The sequence below is a fragment of the Balaenoptera physalus genome (assembly GCF_965194825.1).
Source record: "Balaenoptera physalus genome assembly, chromosome: 4".
NCBI lineage: Eukaryota > Metazoa > Chordata > Mammalia > Artiodactyla > Balaenopteridae > Balaenoptera > Balaenoptera physalus.
In genome coordinates this window covers 19830092-19856202 of record NC_138891.1, presented here as the reverse complement: position 1 = coordinate 19856202, position 26111 = coordinate 19830092, and the positions used below count along the sequence as shown (strand labels likewise).

The window sequence follows — 26111 nt, the reverse complement described above, 5'->3', positions numbered from 1 at the left end:
TGCACGTCTTAAAATGCCTACATTCTATACTTGTACTTAATAATTTGGCTGGGTAAAGAAATCTAGCTTGGAAATCATTTTCCCTCAGAATTTAAGGGCCTTGCTCACTGTCTTCTGGCTTGTGAGGTTGCAGTTGAGAATACTCAATCTCTGCAGTTGAGGGACCCATTTCTTCCCCTCCAGAAGCTTATAGATCTTTCTCCCCCTCCGGAAGCTTAGAGTCCCATGTATTCCAAAATTTCACAATGAAATACCTCAGTGTCTGTGTGTACTGGTTATTAAGCTATTGTCCTAGACTTCAAACCTACTCTTCTCTACTCTGCTTTGTAATGCTGAGGGGCTGGAACCCTGCAAATCGCAGTTCTTTGCTAGCTGGCTTCCTGTTAAGACTCTGCCTAAAAGGGACACTAGAAAGACACCGGAAGATTGAAGGAGGGAACAGGGAGATACTCCTTCAACTCAGTATCAACTGTCAACCTTCACTCTGGAAACAGCAATGGTTCCAGTTAGCAACTTTTTGCTTTTGTGTTTTTCCTGCCATTCCCAGACCAGCCTTATCAAGTCTCCTAAAATACTTATACTTCCTGAGCAGGCAGCAACTCCTCAGAAGTTTGAGTTCCAGTTCCTCAGGGCCACTCTTCAAGCTTCTAAATTCCAATAATTCCAATCTCTTCTCTTTGTTTTCCCAACCCTAGGGGCTAGTAATTACTTCCTACAGTTAATTATCTTTGTGATACCTGAAAGTTCCCTTATTGCCTTTTCAGTTCTCCAATTACCTAGTCTATTATAGTTTCTGAGGGCTGCTATAGCAAAGTAACACAAACTGGGTTGGCTTAGAACAGAAATCCATCTCACAGTTCTAGAGGCCACAAGTCTGAAATCAAAGTATTGGCCATGCTCTGTCTGAAGCTATTAGTTAGGATCTGCTCCAGGCCTCTCTCCTAGCTTCTGGTAGTCTCAGGCATTCGTGGCTTGTAGATGGCCATCTTCCCTCTGTGCATGCCTGTGTCCAAACTTATGTCTAAATTTCCCCACTGTTTTTAAAGAACACCAGTCATATCGGCTTAAGGGACACTCTAATGACCTTACTTTAACTTGATTACCTCTGAAAAGGCTCTATTTCCAAACAAGGTCACATTCTGAGGTACCGCAGGTTAGGGCTTCAACGTATCTTTTTGCGGGGACACAACTCAACCCATAACATCTGGCTAAACAGTTCTTTATATTACACAATTCTGTTATAAGTAGTATGGTCTCCATTTTCCTGACTAGACCCTAATTCAAAGTACATTTATCTGTTTTCATCCATTTTCCTTGAGAACCCAGAAGGCTTCTCAATATGCAAAATGATATTCCTCAACTTTGGGTATTTTTCTTGAATATTTCACTGTTATTTCTTTTCCACTCTTTTCTCTGTTCTCTCTTACCAGCACTTCTGTTGCTTGGAAGTTGATCTCCTGGACTGACCTTTGAATTACACATATTTTTTTACCTGTTTTCCATCTTTTCCTCTACTTTATGCAAGGTCTCCTCTACTTTAACTTCCATTCTTTTAGAGTATTTTCTTCTTACTATTACCCTCTAATTTTCAAGAGCTCTTTTTTTAGTTCTTATTGCTCCAAATTCTTTTTTTCTATTTGTTTTGGTCTCTTATATTAAAAGCTTTCCTCATGAACCTGGTGACACTTGATTGTCTCGTTCATATTTAAAACTAGGGCCCTAAAAACTGATTGTGAATAACTTCAGAGTTTTTCTCCTTGGTTCTACTAAGAGAATCATCCTCTAAGTTCCTACTTGATTGTCAGGATTCTGGGACCCCAAGAGGAGAAGGGACCTCAATAAGGGTTCTAACATTGAGCACATTCACTTAATCCAGGTGTTTACTGTAGGATACCTGGTCTTCAATTACATTAGTATCTACCCCTCTCTCAGAGACACTGTATTTTATCCACTGCAGAGGATAAATCTTCAGTCTTCTGCTGCCACAGTAAAGAGGGCAGTCACTTAGCTATACATATTGACAAAGAGATCTAGGCTCATGCTGCCTTTTTGTTGTTGTTTTTTTGTAATAGCTTACTGAGATATAACTCAAATTCTACACAAGTGATCAATTTAAAGCATACGATTCAATGATTTTTAGTATATTCAGTCGTGCAACCATCATCACAATCAATTTTAGAACATTTTCATCACACCAAAAAAGAAACCTGTACCCTTGAGCAGTCATTTCCCATTTCCCTCTAATCTCCCCTATTCCCAGCCCTAGGCAACCACTAATTTACTCCCTACTCTATAGATTTGTATTTTCTGGACATTTCATACAAATAAAATCATACAGTATGTGGTCTTTTGTGACTGGCTTCTTTCACATAAGCATATTGTCAAGGTTCATTCATGTTATAACATGTATGAGTACTTCATTGCTGTTTATCACAATATGCATTTTATTTACCCATTATCAGCTGATGGACATTTGGCCCGTTTCTACTTTTTGGCTATTATGATTAACTGAGCTGGCTTCTTAAACAGACTTTCAAGGAATCCTTCTATTTTTAGCACCACTCTCAGCCCCTCTTCCACAAGAATACCTGATGCTGCCAATTCCTGAGCGTGAAGATTCTTTTCCATTTTTCCTACTGCCAGTTTAGGATTGAATATTTTTAAATCTACTAAAATGTTTCTATCAAGCTGTTGCTTTCCAGTTTCCAAATTTCATTGCTTCTTCCATTCTCTTTACCTATGCAGTTCCAACCTTTAAAAAATATCCTATATGATCAATCGCCTTGGTAGGCTTTGGAGGGGAGTAAAAGTAAATGCATCTTTCACTCATCCATCTTTACACAGTAATCTTTTTTTTTTTTATTTTTTTATTTTTTTTTTATTTATTTTTTTTATTAACATCTTTATTGAAGTATAATTGCCTTACAATGGTGTGTTAGCTTCTGCTTTATAACAAAGTGAATCAGTTATACATATACAATATGTTCCCATTTCTCTTCCCTCTTGCATCTCCCTCCCGCCCACCCTCCCCATCCCACCCCTCTAGGTGGTCACAAAGCACCGAGCTGATCTCCCTGTGCTATGCGGCTGCTTCCCACTAGTTATCTATTTTACATTTGGTAGTGTATATATGTCCATGACACTCTCTTACCCTGTCACATCTCACCCCACCCCCTCCCCATATCCTCAAGTCCATTCTCTAGTAGGTCTGTGTCTTTATTCCCGTCTTGCCACTAGGTTCTTCATGGCCTTTTTTTTTTTTTTTCCCTTAGATTCCGTATATATGTGTTAGCATACTGTATTTGTTTTTCTCTTTCTGACTTACTTCACTCTGTATGACAGACTCTAACTCCATCCACCTCATTACAAATACCTCCATTTCATTTCTTTTTATGGCTGAGTAATATTCCATTGTATATATGTGCCACATCTTCTTTATCCATTCATCTGTCGATGGACATTTAGGTTGCTTCCATGTCCTGGCTATTGTAAATAGAGCTGCAATGAACATTTTGGTACATGACTCTTTTTGACCTATGGTTTTCTCAGGGTATATGCCCAGTATTGGGATTGCTGGGTCGTATGGTAGTTCTATTTGTAGTTTTTTAAGGAACTTACACTTAGGTCTTTAATCCATTTTGAGTTTATTTTTGTGCATGGTGTCAGGGAGTGTTCTAATTTCATACATGTAAAAGTATGAAATTAGAACACTCCCTGACACCATGCGCAAAAATAAACTCAAAATGGATTAAAGACCTAAGTGTAAGGGCAGACACTATCAAACTCTTAGAGGAAAACATAGGCAGAACACTCTATGACATACATCACAGCAAGATTCTTTTTGACCCAGCTCCCAGAGAAATGGAAATAAGAACACAAATAAACAAATGGGACCTAATGAAACTTAAAAGCTTTTGCACAGCAAAGGAAACCATAAACAAGACCAAAAGACAACCATCAGAATGGGAGAAAATATTTGCAAATGAAGCAACTGACAAAGGATTAATCTCCAAGATTTACAAGCAGCTCATACACAGTAATCTTTTCAATTATTTTTAGCCTTTATTCCAACATATGCATTATAAGGCTATAAATGTTCCTTTAAGCATGGATTACCTGTACCCCTTAAGTTATGTCATATTTTCATCATTCAGTTCAGAAGAGTTTAATGTTATTTCTTCTTTAATCCCTGGGTTACTTAGGAGTATACTGTTTAATTTCCAAACAGTTGACATGTCATTTTCTAATTATTTTTTGTAACTGATTTCTGGCTTAATTCCAACATGTCAGAGCACATATTCTAGAACTGATTATTTCCATGTTTTTTATGGTCCAGCATATGTCAATTTGCAGGGAAATTTCCATAGGCACTAGAAAAAAATCTGTATTCTTCAGGTGCTGGGTGAAATGTTCTATGCATGTAATTAGACTCATTTGTTAATTATGTTGTTCAAATCTTTTGACTTTTTTGTCTTGTTGTTCTACTAATTACTCAGAGTTATACTAAAATATCCCAAATTATACTTATGAATTTGTCTAATTCTCCTTTTAGTTCTGCCAGTTTTTTACCTACCAGGTTGTCAAAAATTAGAATAATTATGCAAAGTAAAGGAACACTATTTGTTGGTGAAGATATAAATTCGTATGTTTTTTCTGAATAGTAGTTTGGCAACAGTTATCAACATTCACAACATCTATACTTTTGAACCCTGTTATTTTACATCTAAAATTGCTAAACACTGCTAAATTACCAAACACTGCTTAGCAGTTAAGTGGATTCAAGAATTCTCATATAAACCTTATAATAATCCTTTGATTAAGTATTATCCCCATATTACAGATGAGAAGAATGAGGCTTACAGACGCCTAAGCCCAAACAAAGTGATGAAGCCTATACTGGAATTCAAGTTGTCTGACTCTAGAATCTTTAAACTTATATATACTGACTCGAAAGGATGTTTATAAAAGCCAAGTTAGAAAACAAAATGTAGCATGTGATCCTATTTTAAGTGGGCACGAGTTTGTATACTCATAGAAACAAGTCTGGAATATACATGTTAAAAAATAACAGAGAGGACCTCCCTGGTGGTGCAATAGTTAAGAATCCGCCTGCCAATGCAGGGGACATGGGTTCGAGCCCTGGTCCAGGAAGATCCCACATGCCGCAGACAACTAAGCCTGTGGGAGACAACTTCTGAGCCTGCGCTCTAGAGCCCGCAAGCCACAACTACTGAAGCCCGTGCACCTAGAGGCCGTGCTCCGCAACAAGAGAAGCCCCCACTCGCCGCAACTAGAGAAAGCCTGCGCGCAGCAACGAAGACCCAACGCAGCCAAAAATAAATTAATTAATTAAATACATTTGTAAAAAAAAATAATAATAACAGAGATAGGGACTTCCCTGGTGGTCCAGTGGTTAAGAGTCTGCACTCCCAATGCAGGGGGCACAGGTTAGATCCCTGGTCGGGGAACTAAGATCCCGCATGCCACATGCAGCCAAAAAAAAAAAAAAAAAAAAAAACCGGAGATAAATACTAAAGACAAGACACCATTTAAAGGAAAGAAAGTATTATACAAGAAACCTGTGATGAGACTGCTCACACAATTAAGACTAAACATAACAGTTTTTCAGCAGCTAGCACTTAAAGGAAAAGACATTTTACTTTATTTCCTATAACAATGCAATTCCTGTTTCTCCCACCCTGCCACGTGGCTTACATTAATTCTCTCTCTCGTTTCTGACTGATATCAGGTGGACAAATACAACCACACACACACACACACATATATACGCACACTTACACATATATATGTATATGTATATTACTGCCTGGAACAGCTTCTTGTCTGGAGCCAATTTATTCTGCCAGTTATGATTTACCAACTACAGAGAGAGCTGATGAAAATTGCTAATTTAAAACATGACTTGGGCCTGTTCTCAATGCCCCTTTCCCCATTCTTCAAAATATACGCACTTATGTTCTGCACTTCGATAACAAGAAAAAGAACAATGCACACGTACACTCATTATGCGTTGTGATTTATTTCTTCAGTATTTTGCTTTTCTTACTTCTTGAGATTTTACATTAAAAAATCTCATATCTCTGATAACAGAGTATATCCTACCAATTCTTAGTCATAACTTCCATGATATGCACTAGACTAAATTAAAACAAATAGTTTCAGGAAGTTCCAAGATTGTAAACTGAAGCTTCAGTGGGAGTAAAAGTAGTAGTAGTCTAGAAGCTTTATTAAAGGAAATCAGAGCCATTACAACCAGAACAAGGTAGGCAAACCTTTTCTGTAAAGGGCCAGATAGTAAATGGTTTAGTCTTTATGGGCCACACAGTCTCTGCCACATAGTCTTCTTTTTTTACAACCCTTTAAAAATGTAAAATCATTCTGATTGGTTGGTTACTCCACTCTGAACTAGGGCTCACCAGATATAATTAAAGATCTGCATACCCTACCAAAAGTAGGGGAATGAGAAATCCAATCCCTCAAACCAAAAAAATTGGTGGCCAGACTTTCAGACCTCAAGCAGATTTGAGTTTTCCTTCATGAACCTGACCCAAAAGGAAAACACCTCCTGCACATCAATTAGGGTTTTCTCAAAAAATGGCTCACTTGGGCCACCATGCAATGAAATTCAAAGTCTTCAAGTCCCCATCAATTCAGACTTTCACTCACTAGGTAACATCCAAGGATTGATTACTGACACCTGAAGTAATAAGCCTCCAACATAAAAGCTGGAGACCAATTTAGAAGGAACAGAGGCTGCAAAAAAAAAAAAAGTTTTAAAAAAAGCTATTTATAGCCTCAGAAATTAGAGAAGACAATGCGTCCGTGACAGAAGCACAAGATGCTCTCTATAAAAGAGAATCTTTAAGAGAACAAAAAGAACTCTTGGGAAATCAAAATCTTCACAGCAAAAAATGAAAAATTCAACAGACGGCTTAGGAAATAAAGTTAAGAAAGCCTCCCATATAAAATAGAGCCAAAAGACTAGGAGGTGAAAAGTAAGAGAAAAAGGGAGTATCAGAGGACTAGTCTAAGAAATCCAAACAAAGAACAGAAGTTTCCCAGAGAGAGATACAAAAGGGAGAAGAGTAAACCACTGTAATGGACTGAACTGTGTCCCCTCAAAATTTATATGTTGAAGCCCTAGCCCCCAGTGTGACGGTATTTGGAGATACGGCCTTCAGGAGGTAGTTATGGTTAAATGAGGTCATAAGGGTGGGGCCCTAATCCAACAGGATTGGTATCCTCAAAATAAGAGGAAAGATACAGTTCTCTCCATGGAAGGACACACTGAGAAGGCAGCTGTCTACAAGCCAAGAAGAGAACTCATCACAAACCAACCCTGACGGTACCTTGATCTTGGACTTCTAGCCTCCAAAACTGTGAGAAAATTAGTATCTGTTCTTTAAACCACACAGTCTACGGTATTTTGTTATGGCAGCCTTAGCAGATTAATTCAACCATCAATGAAAAAATTCAAGAAAATTTCCCAGAACTGATGAACATAATTTGGCAGATTTGGAGGGCACAATGAATAATATCTAAGGAAACACACAAAAATAGATGTATGCCAAGTCACACCCTCATGAAATTTACAAAATTCCAGAAAGGCAAAAAACAGGATCAGGAATCAGAATGTCTTCAGAATTCTTAAATGGGTCACAAGCTAGAAAACAATGGAGAGATGCCTTCAGAATTCAGAAGGGAAATTATTTCCAACCTACAACTCCTTACCCAACCAACCAAATCAGTGGGAAGACCAAATATAAATAAATAAATAAATAAAGGGGGTTTTATTAACACAGATCTCAACTTTTCACAGGAATCTACTGTGGGATATACCCCATCAAAAGAAGGAGTCAAAACAATAAAAAAAAAAAAAAAAAGGAATTACATGATTCACAGGAAATAAGAGATTTAAGGCAAAGGGAATCACTAGTTTTATGGTAAAGAGAGAAATCCCAGGCAACTACTATGGACGAGCCAGAGAACTAGTTCAATCAGGTTCAGAAACTGGTAGAAAGGGACTTCCCTGGTAGTGCAGTGGTTAAGAATCCGCCTGCCAACGCAGGGGACATGGGTTCGAGCCCTGGTCCGGGAAGATCCCACATGCCGCAGAGCAACTAAGCCCGTGCACCACAACTACTGAGCCTGCGCTCTAGAGCCCGTGTGCCACAACTGCTGAGTCCACATGCTGCAACTACTGAAGCCCACGTACCTAGAGCCAGTGCTCTGCAACGAGAAGCCACCACAATGAGAAGCTCGCGCACGGCAATGAAGAGTAGCCCCCGCTTGCCGCAACTAGAGAAAGCCTGCACGCAGCAATGAAGACCCAATGCAGCCAAAAAACTGAAAAAATTAAAAATTAAAAAAAAAAACTGGTAGACAAAAACAGAGCAATTCTACTCCCACATATACTCAAAAGAAATGAGGGTGTATGTCCACTAAAAGACTTGTAAGTAAATGTTCATAGCTGCTTTATTCACAACAGCTAAAAAAAAACGAAGTATGTCAAACATCCATTAATGGTGAATTTTTTTTTTGAATTTTTTTTTTAAATGTATATATTCATCCAACAAAATACTGCCATCAGTGAAAAAGACCAACTACTGCTGTACCCAACATCATGGGTGAGTCTCACAAACACAATGTTAAGTAAAAGCAGCCATTCACAAAAGTATATACTGCATGGTTCCACTTATATTAAGTTCAAGAACAGGCAAAAATAACCTATGGTGATATAGGTCAAAATGGTGATTACTTTGCGGGGGGTGGGGGGGCAGGGAGGAGATACAGATTGGGAGGACCCATGAGAGAGCCTTCTGGAGCACTAGGAACGTTCTATACCTTGATCTGGGTAATGGGCCTATGCCTAAAATTGGGAAAATTCATTAGGGATACACTGAAATTTGGGCACTTTGCAATTTTAAAAAACATAATGATACTTTCTCTAAACAAGTTTTTAAAGAAATTAATGGAACTTTCAATTGGATCCCACAACAGGAATTAATCAAAAGGAAAATTTTCTAAGGTCTTATACACAAAGATCTTTATTTCAAAGTTATTTATAATGGGAAAAAAACTGGAAATAACACTTAATAAATGAGTGTCATGTAAATTCTGGATTTCTCTGGTGTGGGACAGAAATTATTATTCGGTGTCTTTCTGTTACTAGCAACCAAATTTAATACTTATTAACCCAAAGAAGCCATCTGCCAGAGGGAAGAGCATGTTCACAGGCTCCAAGGCAAAAAAGAGCTTGGCTATTCAAGGCCCAAAGAGCAGCCTAAAGGAAAAAGATAATGGCAAGAAATGCAGCTAGAAGCTGGCAAAAGCCAAATCATGGAAGGCTTTATAGGGCTTTCTAAGAACATGTGAAAGAAATGTAAAAAAACAGAAAAACTAAAGTATTTGGGTTGGCCACAAAGTTCATTCGGGTTTTTCCAAACTTTTTGGCCAACCCAAAATCTGACTTCCTAGGGCAGCAAAAATTCGGGGTTGGGGGGTGGGGGTGGGGGAGGTTGTACAGGAAGTATTCTAAATGTTTCTAAAAATAAAAATGTTGCTTAAAAACATATAGTATCTGGAAGTGATCAAGCATTTCCAAAAACCTTTCCAGTGCCTTAATTAATAAAATGTTTTTACAATATAGCTGGAATACTCAAAAAATACAAGGAACATTAAATTCTTTGTTATATTTATTATTTGAATTGATCTAAATGCAACTTGATTTTGAAGCATGCATGTACTGAAAGTTTGGGAAGGCTGATTCATTAAAAAAAAAAAAAAAAAAAAAATCTTTTTCAATGCACCCATTTTTTAAAAGATCTCTCCAAGCCATACTCTCACTGCTTTATTCAACTGGTCTGTTTGAACAAAAGCAGAAATTATTCATACCATACTTATCCAATTCAGCACTCCTTAGGTACAATTTCAGGAAAAAAGAACAAGAGAATCAGTGTTTCCACAGTTTATTTTAGCAGATAATTTATTTAAACAAATAAGAATAAGCCATTATAAACAACCAAACAATAAAAGAAAAATAGCTTCTAATTTGTTGCAAGCCAAAAAAGTAAAGCATACCCTCCAGAGATATTTCACCTGATAGTTTTCTGTGCTGTCTTATACCATTCAACTCTTGCTACATCAATGTAACAAAAATACCAAGGAAACCCTATGCTGCTGGTATTAACAGAAACTTTAAAGTTAAGAGGGAAAAAAACGTGAAGAACAAATATATAAAAGCTCTCTAACTCCCCAAATGGAACAAATGGTTTACAGAATGTTTTGCTCAATAAGCAGATTGCTCAATAACCTGGTTCTTGACAGATGAACAAAATGACAAAATAGCAAAATGTAAAAGTGTTACTGTTCTATCAAAAAGAGAAAAAGAGGGCTTCCCTGGTGGCGCAGTGGTTGAGAGTCTGCCTGCCAATGCAGGGGACACGGGTTCGAGCCCTGGTCTGGGAAGATCCCACATGCCACGGAGCAACTGGGCCCGTGAGCCACAACTAGTGAGCCTGCGCATCTGGAGCCTGTGCTCCGCAACAAGAGAGGCCGCGATACTGAGAGGCCCGCGCACCGCGATGAAGAGTGGCCCCCGCTTGCCGCAACTAGAGAAAGCCCTCGCACAGAAACGAAGATCCAACACAGCCATAAATAAATAAATAAATAAATAAATAATAAACAAATTAAAAAAAAAAGAGAGAAAAAGAACATTTAGTTAGGTCAATAAACTTAGTCACCTAACAAGTCATTGTTCACATCTACTTTCAAGGCTCCCAAAGAGTCAGTCTCTTTTATCAAGAGAGTCAAACAAACTAAAATCCAACAGTGAAACTTCTAGGAGATTCATTTTTAGTGAGTCATAGGACTCAACAGTGGACATGACAATATTATTTTTGTTAAAGCTGTTAATACATCCAACAAGCTAGAAGTCTCTATGTAGACTTTAAATCACTGTTTCAATGATTCAAACAATGCAAGTCATGAAGGTTCCCCTGCCCTCATACAGAAGTTTTGAATCTATATGAGAAGGCATTAATACACAAAATGCAAAGTAATGTGAAGCAAACAATACAAAATGACATTGCAAGAGATGAAAAGAAGTATAGTTGCATACAGAATACACAATCTTTTTTTTTTTTTTTAAGATACACAACTTGAGTTAGGAAGTCAAGCAGGAAATCAAGGTTTGAGTCTCAGCTCTGCCACCATCACTAGCTGAATTTTAGTGCAGTTAGTCTGTATGGATTACATTTTCCCTATCTATAAAACAGAAGGTTGAATTCCAACGTTCCCACAATATTGTTCCATAGTATTATGATACAAGTCCACCTAAGATTAAAAACCAAAGGAATGATAAAACAGTAAGGGCAGTGCGTTCAAAGGAAAGCAACAACACAAGGAACAGAAAGATCTGGAAGGCTGCACTAAAGGACCAAAAATGAAACTTCAACAAAATTTGCCTTCATTTGCCACTTAATTTAAGGAGGAAAATTTCTTTTAAAGAACGCAGGCTATACACAGGCAAAGTCTCAACAGATACCAAGGTAGAAAAATACAAAGTCTAAATGAGAACAAGAGATTGGGTTGGTTAGGGTGGACAGCTCCTATAGAGAATTAGTGCCATCATTAGAAAACACAGGTTTTGAGCAGATTGTTAGAAGGCTGGGAATTCTGAACTATACTCTGTAAATAACAGGGAACTATTGCTGGTTTAACAGTGAGGGCGTTGGAAGCATTATTTTAAGAACAGGCAGAAGGCAGGACATACTGAGCAGGGAGAAAAGACAGGCAGAAAACCCAGTTAAAAGCTAGTGGGAAGGAACAGATATCTGAAAGAAATGTCAGAAAATGGTTGACAAAAATTGGCCAATGTTAAGTTATGTGGATAGAGGAAGTCAAAGATAAAACCAAGGTTTATGTCTGGGTAATTTAAGGCATGACAAAATCACCAAAACAAAGTCAGCATATGGAATCAGTTTTGAAGGGAAGACTATAAATTCTATCTTTCAAATAAAGTGAGCATCCAAACAGAATTGTTGCCTTATTAAATAATCTTTAAATGTCATTTGTGGCCCTGTCAGCTGTCTTCCTAAAACAGCACAGCAAAGTATTCACGGAGAATTTGTTAAATGCTTAGTAATTTCAAGAGTTTCCTCCAATTCTACTTATTGACTAAATAACTAAATAATCATTTAGTCTTCTGGTGTAGGTAGACAACATTTGGTACTTTTCCATATTATAAAGGTGAGTAAATTGTAAAAATTATTAATTAAACTATAAGAGAAAAAAATGGACTGCAACTGTATTTATTAATTCTTCCTGACAAGTGATTTATAACAATAATCACATCAAATCTACCTTGAGTTTTGGCAGGAAAGTTCTCAAAGTTTCAAAAGAAAAATGAACCCAGTGGCATAAAGCATCATTCAATATCTAACAAAATGTTCGAAGCTTTATTTACATGGACTTGAAAGCACTGGTAAAATCTGGACTAAAGATAATGCTTAGAAAAATAGAGCAAACAATTTAAAATTTAATACATGAACAAACACAGCTGAGAAATCTTGAACATTCTGCAAACTGTTCACAGATCACAATTTTCCAAAGAAGAAAATCCCAAAGTTTGTGATCAAGATGAAATAAAACTAATATTAATCAACCAATGCATAGTTCTTGAGTTTCTATCAAACTTTGAATGGGATGCCTGTTTAAGAGCCGAACCTTATTGACAATTACCAAACAAAACCTTCTTGGATTATATTTCCCCATTGACTCTGTGAACTCGCTGAAAGTTGAGACTTTAGGCACAGTGCTTTCCAAGTGCTTAATAAATTGTATAGTTGGTCTTTCATAAATCTACCAAAGTAAGATTTTTAACAATGAATACCTCTTGCAACACTTACCCGTTCTGACCGGACACTGAGTGAGCTTCTTTGCTCACCACCCAAGATGGGGTTAGAAATTTCTCCTTAACCTTATTCTTTCATAACTCCCATGGTTTCTCACCAAATCTAACGGGCAGAATTATTTTTAGGTGACTAGTTCATTCGTTCGACACTAATTGGGCGTCTATAATGTCAGAGTTCTCAGCCCCGAACAAAATCCAGCTTCCCGAGCTTCTTATGGCAAATTTAACTTTCATGGACACACATAAGAAAGGTTACAAAACAACTATCGAGATACATTTTCTTTTTTTACCGGATATATTACAACTCAAGTCAAAAGCTCACAGCCCAAGCAACTCGCGTACGAATCTACAGCAGGTCCATAAGATTAAAATAACCCAGCTTTCCCGAGGAGGAGGAAAACGGCTGGGGGTGGGAGGAGGGGCGGGAGGCGCATCCCGAGGACGTCCACCCTCCGCACGGGGAACGGCTCCCTCCCCCTCCTCTCGGGCTGGAGGTGAGCGCCCCCCTTCCCTCCACTACCACGTCCCTACCTTCGCGGCCTCAGATTGCGCCACAACAGCCGACAAGACTTTTGGGGAGGAAAAGAAACGGGGAAGGGCGCGCGCCTCACACTCGACCTCCCAGCCTCGCGGGGGCGGCCGGCCGCGGCGCTCACCCCGACCCGACGTTCCGGGGATGGACCGGGAGGCCGCGGGGCCGCGCCGCCCGGGGCAGTGGCCGGAGGGTCGCGCGGAGCTCCGAGGCAAACGCCCAGGCCCGGCCGAGCGGCCTCCCCGCCCCCTCCGGCTCAGCTCCGGGCCGGCAGACGGCGCCCCGGGGGCTAACTTCGCCGGGGAAGAGGAAGCACCGCGGCAAGTAACAGGCTGTGTGGATTCCCGGGGCAAGGAAAGACTGTTCTGTGCGTCTGCCTGCCGGCACGACCGTCTCACCTCCCTTCTGCCGAGCCCGGGTGGCCCCAGCTCACCTGAGGAGGGCACCGGGACGCCGCCGCGGCCGCCGCGATGGCCGTTACGGCACGAGGCCTCCGCTCAGCCGCCGCGTAGCTCTGAAGAGAGGGGCGGGGCGCGCGTGGCGGGAGGGCGGGGCTGCAGCACCGACTGGTCGCGAGGCCGTGGGCGTATCCGCGCGGGCAGGAAACCCCCTCCCTGCCCAATCTGATAGGCTCAGTCTCCCCTTCCACTGATGCGAAAGCTGTCTGCGCCGCGCTGGGATTGGGCGGGCCCCCCTGTCAATCAAGCGCTGTGCTGGGTGTGGAGCGAGCTGAGGCGGCTTCGCGGAGAGGGAGTGAGAGCGCAAGAAGCTCCCTGCTTGACCCTGAGTCTTGTTGCTTTTGTCTCCCCGGCTGTTCTGGCTTATAACTCTGGGCCTTCCTCCTCACCGCCACAGGAGACTCTACAGCAGAAATGACTGCTTCTCGAGTTCAGCCCCGACTGCTCTGGGAGCTTCCTTCTGGTTTCTGCACCAGAAGGTCTTGCCAGCGGAATGTTCTTAGGGGCGGGGAGCGAAAAAGAAAAAACAAACAAAAAGGCCTGGAAATGGGGACCTGAGAGAAAAATGTAAGACATATGCTTAATTTGAGCCGCAAACCGAAATAAAATGAGTCTGAGGGCCTTCAAAGTACCCTGGTGCGTGGGTAGCTTCCTGTCTTGGCTGCGGTAGCCTTGCTGTGAGGGGGGACAGTGACCTTGGGTCTGCCCATTCTTAGCGGCCCAGCCCCAGCCACCAGCCGTCAGAAAGTTGGTTCTCCTCAGACCCGCGCTGCAGCTCCCCATCACCTGCCTGGTTCCTCCCCAGACATCTCTGGGGCTCTGCTTAGGCGATGCCCTCTCAGGGAAGCCTGCTGGGGTGCACAGGTATTTTCCCCATCCTGCTGTTGAAAGGGCCTGTCCATACCCCTACCTGATTGTAAACTCAATTAAGTCAGAAACCATGTCAGTATTCAGTTCTTCCCCAGTGCCTAGCACATGGTAGCTCGTCAGTAAATATTGTTTAAAGCATTAATACATCTTCCATTCCCATTTTAAATCCTGGTCCTGACTGTTAATTCCAAGAGTTTATGCTTTTCTGTATTTAACTTCAAAATTATTCGTTTGGGTCCTGATAGAGGAATGTGGTTCTCTTGCCATATATAGGATCACAAGGTCAAGCACAAATCACCCATGGTCCCTTCCTGGCCTCAAGTTGACTGGGGCAAATGGACCACGAAATTCTGGGCAGCTACTCTGTCTATATCCCATAATTAGCATCTAAAGTCAATAATGTTAAGTGAATTTTGGATTTATTCTGAGGGTCTAAATACCTGTGTATATTTTATCGTGGCTGATGTGGACTGAATTGTGTTCCCTCTCAAAATTCATACGTTGAAGCCCTAACCCCCCAATGTGACTGTATTTGGAGATAGGGCCTTTGAAAGGTAATTAAGGTTAACTGAGGTGATAAGAGTGGGGCCCTAATCCTGGAGGATTAGTGTCTTTATAAGAAGAGACAGTAAGAAGAGACAGCAGAGAGGTTGCTTTCTGTCTTCACAACTAGAAGACACAGTGAGAAGACAGCCACGTGCAAACAAGGAAGAGAGCTCTCACGAGAAACTAACCATACTGGCACCCAGATGTCAGACTTCTAGTCTCCAAAACTGTGAGAAGTTAAATTGTTGTTTAAGCCACAGTCTGTGGCATTTTGTTATAGCAGCCCAAGCTGTCTAATACAATAGTTTTATTTGTTGATACATTTTATAAAGTTTATGGATTGAGATATTATTACAATTATTTTTGAAGCTATATAAACCATTGTCCAGAGGTTGAAACTATTTCTCCAAAATCACATGGCAAACTGTTAGCTGCACCTGGCTCAATTCAATTCTAGTTACATGTGATGGGATTAGGGAGTGTGAATACAAATATAACAGGTAAAATAGTCCTTGCCATCAGGTAGCTTATATCATTGCCTTGAGTGAGGAAATTAAACCCAGAAAAAATATGCTGAAGTCATAAGTTTAGATTTCATTTTGTATGGGAATATGTATTTTGAATGGGCCAATGATCTGAACAGACCCTTTGTGAGATTTTGATCCAGATCTGTTGACTACTGTGTGCCATCTATTTAAGCAATAGAAGAAGTAAGGGAGAGAGCTTTTTCATAAAAGGATTTTAGTTCTCTGTAAATATGTGTTTTTCTTTTAATCTTCCTTTAAAAGTTCCCTCATCACCCATTCTTACCAGGAACTCTTAAAAAAAAAAAAAGAAAGAAAGAGAAACTAAAAAGATATAAGAGAAGGAATTGAAGAAGAAAAATAAGGAAACAGCAATGAGAGAGGAAAGCATTGGGTGGAAGGGTAGATAGACAGAAAGTCAATATATTGCAGTATGGTGTACTTAGAAGGAATGGAGTCCATGTTCGTAAGTGGTGGGAGTTGTCCCAGAGACCTCCTTTCACACAGTCTGTCTCCCCAACTTCCAAATATAAACATGCGCTTGGCTTCTTCTTCCTCTCTTTTAGCAGAACTCAAACCAAAAACGGGAATCAACCCTGCTAATTAGTTATGAGTGGACTAGGGACTAGCCAGGATCAGGCAACAACATTTAGGTCAAAACTTATGACCTATGGACTAGAAATGGGGCCTCAGATATGGGTAGCTAATCTGTCTAGGATAAAAACATGTAGGCAGTTCACTTCATTCATCCCAAAGGAAAGAATTTGGGAAGACAAGGAAAGGAAAAATGAGCCTCCATGTCTTAAGACCTTTCCCAGGAAACTATGGAGGGCTTATAGTTAGAAATGCTTAGGACTTACCTGGTGGCGCAGTGGTTAAGAATCTGCCTGCCAATGCAGGGGACACAGGTTCGAGCCCTGGTCCAGGAAGATCCCACATGCCGCGGAGCAACTAAGCCCACGCACCACAACTACTGAGCCTGCACTCTAGAGCCTGCGAGCCACAGCTACTGAGCCCGTGTGCCACAACTACTGAAGCCCACACGCCTGGAGCCTGTGCTCTGCAACAGAAGAAGCCACCGCAATGAGAAGCCCACACACCGCAAGGAAGAGTAGCCCCCACTCGCGGCAACTAGAGAAAGCCTGTGCGCAACAAAGAAGACCCAACGCAGCCAAAAATAAAATTTAAAAAAAAGAATGATCTGGTTTAGCATCACTGTAAGGACTATTTAGGACAAAAAAAAAAAAAAACAAACAAACCTATCTACTAATCAGTAAGAAGAAATTAATCACAGGCTTGACTGTGAAGTATAGAAATTAGTGGACCCTGGTAACTAAATTCTATTTCTATACTGAGTATTGTTACTCTTTTATGGGAATTAATTCAACAAAAATTGATTGAGTCCACTCTGTGGTAAGCAGTACAATAGATACCAGAGATCTAAAAATCAGTCTTCAACTTAAAGGAGCTCCATTCAATGTCAGAGAATTAGATTTAAACAGATACTTACTTGTATAGTAAATGCAGCAATAGATATGTACAGGGGGACATTAGGCCACAGGGGGAGGGGAGGTGTGTGGTCAAGCTAGTCAGGCAAGTAAGGCAAAGAAGGGAGGGGCTTTCCACATAGAGGGGCCTGCGTTAAAAAAAAAAAAAAAAAGGTATTACACAATAGTAGAATATTGCTAGAGCAGAAGATGACTAAAAGTGTAAACAAGAGTGGGTTATGCAGGTTAAGGGCCTTAGACTTTATCCTATAGGCAATGAGAAGCCATCAAAGGGTTTTCTTACAGCACTTTAAACTGTCATTCTGTTGTTTTCTGGCCTCCACTCTTTCTGATGAGAAGCCAGCTGTAATTCTTCTCATTGTTTTCCTGTGTGTCATATATCCTTTCCTCTGGCTGCTTTTAAGGTTTTGTTTCTTTATCTTTGTTTATCAGCAGTTACACTATGTTTCCAGGTGTGATTTTCTTTGTATTTATGATGCTGGGGGTTCACTTATTTCCCTGGATCTGCGGATTGCTGGTTGTTGTATCTTTTTACCAGATTTGGAAGACTTTTGGCCAGTATTTCTTCAAATCTTTTTTTATGCCCCATTCTCTCTCTTCTTCTGTGACTACACTTACACTTATACTAGACTTCTTACTCCTTAGTACAGGTCATTCCAGGCTCTGTTCATTTTTTTTTCAAATCTTTTTGTTTCTGTGCTTCAGTTTGGGTAATTTCTATTGAGATCCAGTAATTCCTGAAAAATCTGAATGTTAACGTTTTCCAAAAGCACAAACACCCTACAAATGACTCTGGGTTCCTTTGGGGTATGTTTGAAGGCATATTAGGAGAACAGAAATCACAAGATATTACAACAGAGAACATAGTATTGGGTGTTGATGGACTGGAAAAGCAAAAAGGGAACACTGAAGCAGCCCAGATATAATAACTATAGAGAGCAGCTACCACCCCTAGGGGTAGTGAAAAAGAGGAATCAAGGTTGGGTCATCAGGTCTCAGGAGCTCAGAGGAATGACTTGCTGACCTGTAGCTTATACCCCTGGGAGGATGCTGTGCAGCTGGTCCTGCTGCTACTGAGAGGGAGATGATGAGGCTGGGTAGGGGGTGGAGGAGTGCCAAAAGAAGCTTAAGGCTGAGATCAATTGCTGCTTCTGGACCAAAGGGCTCTTGCTTATTGCGGGGGTAAAAATGACAGAAACTGCAAGCAAACAGGAAGGAGGAAGTCCTTTATCCCCTCTGTTTTACAGTCTCCCTCTAATGCCCTTTATTGGTGGAACCTAGTGAGACACCAGCTAGTATAGGAAAAATGTAGTTTGCAGGGTCTGAGCCATAGCATCACAGAGGAAAGTTATAGATGGGTATATTTGAGGTTAAGATAGCTCAATAACTATAGCTTAATAAGCAGTACCATATCAACATTTGTTTGTGCTAAATTAGTAAAAATTTCCCAAATTAGACCCAAATTATTGTTACTCTATGTGGTTTTACAGACTTTTAAGCTCTTCTGAAAAGAATCTCAGGACACAAAGTTTTCAGTTTTCTGCTGTACTATGATTACTGTTAGTGTCTTTTTCAGGGGTAAGGAGTACCTTTACTGCAGCTCACATACATACTTACTACATAAACAAGGGCAGGTTTGGAGGAGATCTGCATAACTGAGGATGAGTAGACCCTCCTCCAGCATTCTATCTCCCACCATAAGGCACAAAATGGCATAGACTAAGTAGAGCTGGTAGGAATCCAGTCTTTTCCCTACCTCCATTTACTATGCATTGCCTAATGTGGCCTTAGCAAGGGGGAGACCAATTTCTTCTTCTCAGGTAGGACAACCACCACTGCCAGTGAAAAACCAGCTCCCTTCCTTCGTTCCCTCTTTCTTGCCTCAACTCACTCAAGCTACTTTACCAAGCCCAATCACCTCTAGTTTTCTAATGCAAATAGATGACAAAACAGGGCTTGGTATTCAGCATTTCACCTTATAGATTTTTGAATATTGAAGGATTTTTGTTAAACATTTATAGAACATTGAGCATGAACATTTTACTAATTTTTGAACTTCAGGACCACAGAATTTCCATCTGAAAGGAGTCATTTCTTCAAGTCTTATGTTCTTTAGTGATAAAAGTTAACATTCTCTACCCTTTTATTATTTATAATAAATAATCATTTTTATAATAAAAATTGCCTGTTATTATTAACAGCAAAGAGACCAGATTCATGATATTCCACATAATTTAGTATATGTTTTTAATATATTAGACTAGAATAAAGTTTTCCACATCTGCATATATTAATTATATATTATATAGCACTGTCAGTTATACAACACAACATTTACAGGTGAACATTAAAATGTCAGTGTACCTATTAATAACTGAACATTAACAAGATAATAATCAGGTATTCATTTAATGGGAGAGTCTAGTATTTCCTGATAATCCTGCCTTCTTAAATTCCTCCAGTAAAGTTTATAGCCAGCAAGGACAAAAACACTAATCATAATGATTACCCCTCCAAAGACATCATAGACACTAGGAAATATATGTAACACTAGAAGCTGCAACACCATGGCTACCACAATCTCCAGATGTTGCACGGTGCTGACCAAAGCTGGATGGAATTTGTCCAAGGCATAATAAACTCCTAAGAAGGCTGCAGTAGAACAAATGCATATAGCAATGAGATAACTCCAGGTTTCTCCATCTAATGGGATGATGGGTTCTTGAAGAACAAACATAGTAGATACTCCCCAGACTGTCCCAGTCCAACCAAAGGTAAACAGTGCAGTCCACATGCTGATCTTCTCCTTAATGGATCTGTATACTATCATGGAAAGAGCAGTGGTCAGTCCAGCCATCACGGTCATAGTGTACCCAAAGGCTTCTTTCCAGGCATTTAACAAAGAATTATCTTCATCAACAATGTTGGGGATCATGACAAGACAAACACCTAAGATGCTGCAAACAACTGTAGCCGTGTCAACGTAAGCCATTTTCTCATCTACAAGCAAAAAAGCCAAAATGGCACTGAAGACTGTGGTTGTGGCTCTCCACATAGTGGTCCCATTGCTGGGAGGAACTATTGAAAATGATGTATAAGCACAGGTGATAGAGATGACATTGCATACACCATAAAAGAAGAGTCGCAATCTGTATCCACTGGGTCCAAAGGGGGCTTCCTGGTAGTAACACACAACTAACACAGATAAGACCTGCAAAACAGAACGGATAAAAATCAGTTCTAGAGATGGAACTTTGGAACGATCAGAAACAAGCCTAGTGATAAGAGCTACACATCCATGAGCCAAAGCAGATCCAAACAGCACTATCCACATTTTTCTGGATTGAAAAATATTTTTTTCTGCAAAGCTTTGGAATTGTCCAATCTCATTGGTCATTGGGTCTTCTGTTGGTGGATGTTGAGTATCCATGGTTCCAAAGAAAGTTCTTCCTTTTCTTTTCATTTCACTCAGCAGTCCTTTCTTTGGATTTTCTTCCATAAAATTTCCATAGTCTTCATTGATTTCTTCATATCCATCATCCCCAGGCTGAGGATAATGAGAAGTATATTTCACCATCACCGTGTTTGGGTGTATTTTCACCCGTTTTTTAACTGGATATTTTTTGGAGGGAGAAGTATCCATTTCTTCAGGCAATCAATTCTATTTAAGAAGGAAAAAAAAAGACAAATGTACATATTCATCCCTTGAAATATAGTTTTAATTTCTATTATAATCATATGTACCAATTCAATAATAGATAGTAGAGGTTGTAACAGGAGTTTTTTTAAAAAAGTAATAAGAAGACATGATCTGGCAATATGCCTTATCAGATGTATGAAGCCCAATGAAATTGTCTACCCTTTTTTCACTCTCAAGTCTGCCCCTATGTCTCATTCTGATTTTTCTTTGTCTCATTAAGCTCTATTTTCTTTACATCACAAACAACTGATATTTTTCCATTTGTTCATTCCTCCCTCTCTACGCATCCAATAAGATAAACACAGAAAAATAAACGACAACATAGATCAAACCTTTCCTTCTCATTGTGTCCATTTGTCTGTATTATAAATTATAAATGATTAAGTCCAAATTCTTTTGTATAATCACTTCTGTATGATACCCAAACTAGTCTTATATTACAAATTATAGTGATTTTTTAAAACATTTATTCTGGCTTCCCACACATTTTCAGATATATGGGATGCATTGAAATTAGAAAATTAATAAAATGGATTTCATGACATTCATGCATTGTTGCTATATACAGCTTTTCTGATGAGCAACTGGGCAATATGTTTAAGATTTTAACTGAAACTACCCTTTAATTCAGCAATATCACATCTAAGATTTTACCCTAAAGAGATGATCACAAGATGCTTTTTACCTTATGTTTCTTAAAAAAGAAAAAATAAGAGTACATATTTATATTTGTTTATATAATATAAAAAGTATAACATAAAGGAATTATGGAAAGAGACAAAGGAAGCTAATAATCATTGGGGTGGGACAGGAAACAAGAATGGAAGGAAACATTTTTACTGTATACTTTTTAATATATTTTTTGAATCATGATAATTGTTTAAAATTAAATTACAAACTAAAAAGAAAAGTTCATCTGTTATTGAGAAAATGAGAGCATACAAAAAGGTGGGGAAAATGTATGAATAGGAGAATTCATTGTAGCTTACCAGAATGACCCACGATACTATGCTATGCAGCCATTAAAAATGACAATGCGGATCTTTACTGACATAGAAAGATATCCATGACATATAAAGGATTTGCCATAGTGCTGGCATATAGTAAACTCTCAATGAATATTAATAAATTCAGCTTCCTTTCACCTATAATTAACTCTTTTGAAACACTGGGTGTCTTCTACAATGTTATTCTTTCTTTGAGACCTGTATTTGTTCACTTAGTTCTCTTTAGTTCTTCCCCTCTCCCCAAGAACAATTTCCTATTTCCTTCCCAATGATTTCTCCCCTCCCCTCTAAAACATAAAAATTTTTAAAAAGGAAACCTTTTTATTTTTTGTCTTCATGACATATTCCCTGTTCCTTGCCAAAAACTCACCAGTTCTAGGATCTTAAACCATGGTCCAGAAATCAAATCCTATTTTGTTCTTTAACACCATCTGGGTAAACCAACTGTTCCTATTTACTCCTTTCTCTTCTAAATGACACCACCTTCAGTTGGAAGAGTCATTTTAAAAAACACCACCTGTGCCTCCAAGCCCTTCAGTTCCTAGCATGGACCTCCCACTTGCAGTCCTTCATGCATATTGCTATCAGGCTAATCTGGATGTTCTCTTTTTTCAACTTTTATTAGGATATTTCCACTTCAAATCATGACTTTAGCTTCAATAATCACAAACTGAACTAACAGTCTTGGTCTCCCAAATAGATTTTCCTTCCCTAAATTCCTCATTTATGTTTGAAATACCACCATCTTTCTAGTTCCCCAAGCTAGAAACGAAGGAATACTCAATTATCCTTTCTGCCGTCACACTCCATTTGGTCATCAATCTTATTGTTTTTGTCTTTGAAATATTTCTCAGATTTTTCCTTTCTCCTCCAATTCCATTTTACCTTTGTGATTCTGGATCAGGTTTTTATGAATTCCCATCTAGAATATTGCAACAGCGTCCTAACTAGCCCTCTTGAATCCCAGTCCTTCTCCCCTAAAATCCAACTATATTATACCACTGTCACATTAATGCCTTTAACAGATTCAAAACAGAACAAAAAACTTCCCTCAAGCTTTCCATTCAAGAACCTACAAGCTTTCCTACCAACTACGTCATCGGTCTCAACTCCTCTGCCTAACTCTCAAGACCCTGCCTAGTCTAGCCCCTATCGATACTTAGCTCCTTAACAAACACACTTTGCTCTGATCAGTCCAGTGTTCTCCCTGTCCTGACTTCCCACATGTACATGTTTCTCTAAGCTTTTATTCTCACTAGCTTCCTCTCTGCTCCCACTTTCTAAATACTGCTCATCTTTTAAGAAGGCCCAGTCCAAATCCTGCCTTTTAGAAACAAGCCTTCCCTGACCACTCTAGCCACTTATTTTTTTCTTCTTTGTTTAACATCTGCAGTAGTTCTTCTAATTTTTGTAATCTCATCATTTTGTTATTTAGTTGTCTCAACTCAGTGGAATTTTGTCTCCAGTCATTGTACCCAAATTTGCTGTTAAATCTCTTTTCCTTGCTAGTCAGCAAATATCTTAATGATACCTCAGTTAGATCCCATAACTTCCCACTTGCTTAAAATTGTTAAAATTATGTCTTATATCCTTTCAAAGCCTTCCCCTTCCCACTGCAGGCCAGATTTGTAGCCCCAGGAGCACAAATAGGGGAAGGACGTATTCTGTTGTTTTACTCCTTCTCCCATTCCCTCCTTTTGGAGTCCTTGGGAGGGCAGTATGGTCTACCTCTGGGACACCTCCTCCATCTCTCTTTCTAGGCTCCAGCTCCCCTGGTGTATTGGCACAGGGAGGAAGGAAAAGGAAAGGACACATATCTCATACACTGGCTGCTGTTGTGTGATGGCTTTTTGATATATAAACTTGGCTAGGCTGAACTACATTCCCTAGTTATTTGATCAAACACTAATATAAGTGCTGCTATGAAGGTTTTTGCAGATGTGATAGAAATCCCTAATCAGTTGACTTTAAGTTAATAAAAGAAAGACTATCCTGGGTGGGCCTGACCTAATCAAGTAAGCCCTTCCAAAAACGGATTAGGCTTTCCATGAGTTCAGAGATTCCAAACAATTCATGCCATTGGGGTTCTAGCCTGCTCATGACCTTCCTTTCCTTACTACCTGTAGACAAGAAGCTTTGGCCTTTGCTCATGGGTTCCAACATGCTCCTGATCTTTTCTTTCTGACTACCTGCCCTACAGACTACAAACTTCCTTATCCAGCCTCCAGCCACAGTTACATTAGCTAATTCCTTGTAATAAATCTCCTCTTGGTTCTGTGTCTCAGGTTGAACCCTGACTCTAATACATGGTGAAATTCTCTCTTTGATTATTGTCTTTGTTTCTGTGCTAACTCTGATAGGCCATTGATACTCTCTAGGTTGCAGGCATCCAAATGCAGGCTGTCTTACGTAAATTCTGTAGAGCCTCCCCAGTGCACAAATCCCTGATGTGGGAGAGTCTCCTGCCCTGGGGCTATGGCCCACAGGTTTTTGCTGTTTGGGTCCTCTTGCCGGGTGGGCAGTTCTCTTGGTTAGGCACCAAAAGTATTCACTTGACCCCAGGAAAGTCACATATCCTTACCACTCCAATTAGTACATAGGCCACTCACCACTGCCCCCTTCTCTCCAATTTTATTTCTCTTTCCTTGAGCAAGCAAAGAACAAATTAAAATGTGCTGTCTAAGCAGACTTCCAATTGGAGAATGAGAAAGCACACCCAATCGTAAATAATGATCTGGTAACTTTCACCCTCAGTTGGCTTTAAGGAGGAACAACCCTCTCCCCTCCCCATTAGGAAAAAGCACAACATTCTTCTTAGACCAAGGACCCACAATAGATAATATGATCCCCCGTTGACAGATTGCATTTTCCAAAGAGAGTCACTAGTCTAGTATCTCCCATACTACATGTCTGGTTTTTTAAAATGTGAGTTTGACATTATTAAATAGAGAGGTAGGGTCTATATTCCCTCCCATTAAAAGTAGCCCTGCTTTTGTGACTGTTTCAACCAATAGAGTATGGTAAAAGTGGCCTATTATGACTTCTGAGGCTAGGACATAAAAGAAAATATAGCTATTCCTTCCTAGCTGCAACACTTGTGCTTGGAGCTCTGAGCCACCAAGTAAGCATCTGACTGCTCTGAAGTCACCATGCTGTGAGGAAGCTCAAACTAGCCCATGTAGAGAAACCACATGGAGAGGTCCTGAGAGCACCTGAAGAGAGAGAAATTCCTGGTAAGCCCCCAGCTGCTCCAGCCCCTTGCTGTTCCAACTCCAGCCACCCATCTGACTTTAAGTATGTAAGAGATCCTGAGTCAGGATTGCCCTGCCAAGTCCTTTCCAAATTCCTGATCTATAGAAAACATGACAGATAATAAAATGATTGTTGTCGTTTTAAGCCACTAAGCTTTGGAGTGATTTGTTACCTGCAATAGATAACTGGAACACCCTATTTCCCTCCCCAGTATTTTAAGGAATCGGAAGGAGGAGTGGTCTTAGTGATAGTTAAAGTAAAAGGCCTTTTATATTTGGACCAAAATGATTGGCTTTTGAAACTGGGATATTTTCTCCCCCATTGTGAGATCCTGGATTCTAATTCTGAGGTAAGAGGAAATTTTTTTTTTTAATTGAAGTATAGTTGATTTAGAATGTTCTGTTAGTTTCTGGTGTACAGCAAAGTGGTTCTGTTATATATATGTGTATACACATACATACACACACATATATATAACTGAATCACTTTGTTATATATATGTGTGTGGGTGTGTATACATATATGTATATATATATGAAGAGGAAAGTTTTAGTCAACATCCTGTTAGGTATAAATTAATGTATTTAATCCTAGTCCAACTGTATACTTTAAACTGTTATTTGAACTGTGTCATCTTTGTTCATTTCTCTCAGTGGATTAGTCTATAACAGATATATTCCAGGTATTTCTCAACACCATTAATATTATATTGTATAGGGATTCCCTGGCAGTACAGTGGTTAAGAATCTGCCTGTCAATGCAGGGGACACGGGTTTGAGC

At 39.6% G+C, this 26111-nt stretch overlaps 2 protein-coding genes across 4 annotated transcripts in view; both read right to left on the bottom strand.

The window, feature by feature from the left end:
* The window catches only part of NCK1 (NCK adaptor protein 1), an 84210-nt gene extending 70183 nt beyond the window's left edge, over nt 1-14027 (bottom strand). Inside the window, exon 1 of one of the 2 annotated variants that reach the window (XM_082459183.1) lies at nt 13900-14027. The gene's annotated coding sequence lies outside the window, so the exon portion shown is untranslated. Of the gene's footprint in view, nt 1-13864 lie in introns of both variants that reach the window. The other variant, XM_082459184.1, reaches the window with a different exon arrangement.
* Nucleotides 14028-19590: 5563 nt separating this feature from the next.
* SLC35G2 (solute carrier family 35 member G2) overlaps nt 19591-26111 on the bottom strand; it is a 39386-nt gene continuing 32865 nt past the window's right edge. For both annotated transcript variants that reach the window (XM_082459181.1, XM_082459182.1), the window contains exon 2: nt 19591-21033. In XM_082459181.1, the coding sequence (XP_082315307.1) occupies nt 19777-21015 (1239 nt within the window). In that variant the 5' untranslated portion in view covers nt 21016-21033 and the 3' untranslated portion in view covers nt 19591-19776. The remainder of the gene's footprint in view (nt 21034-26111) is intronic.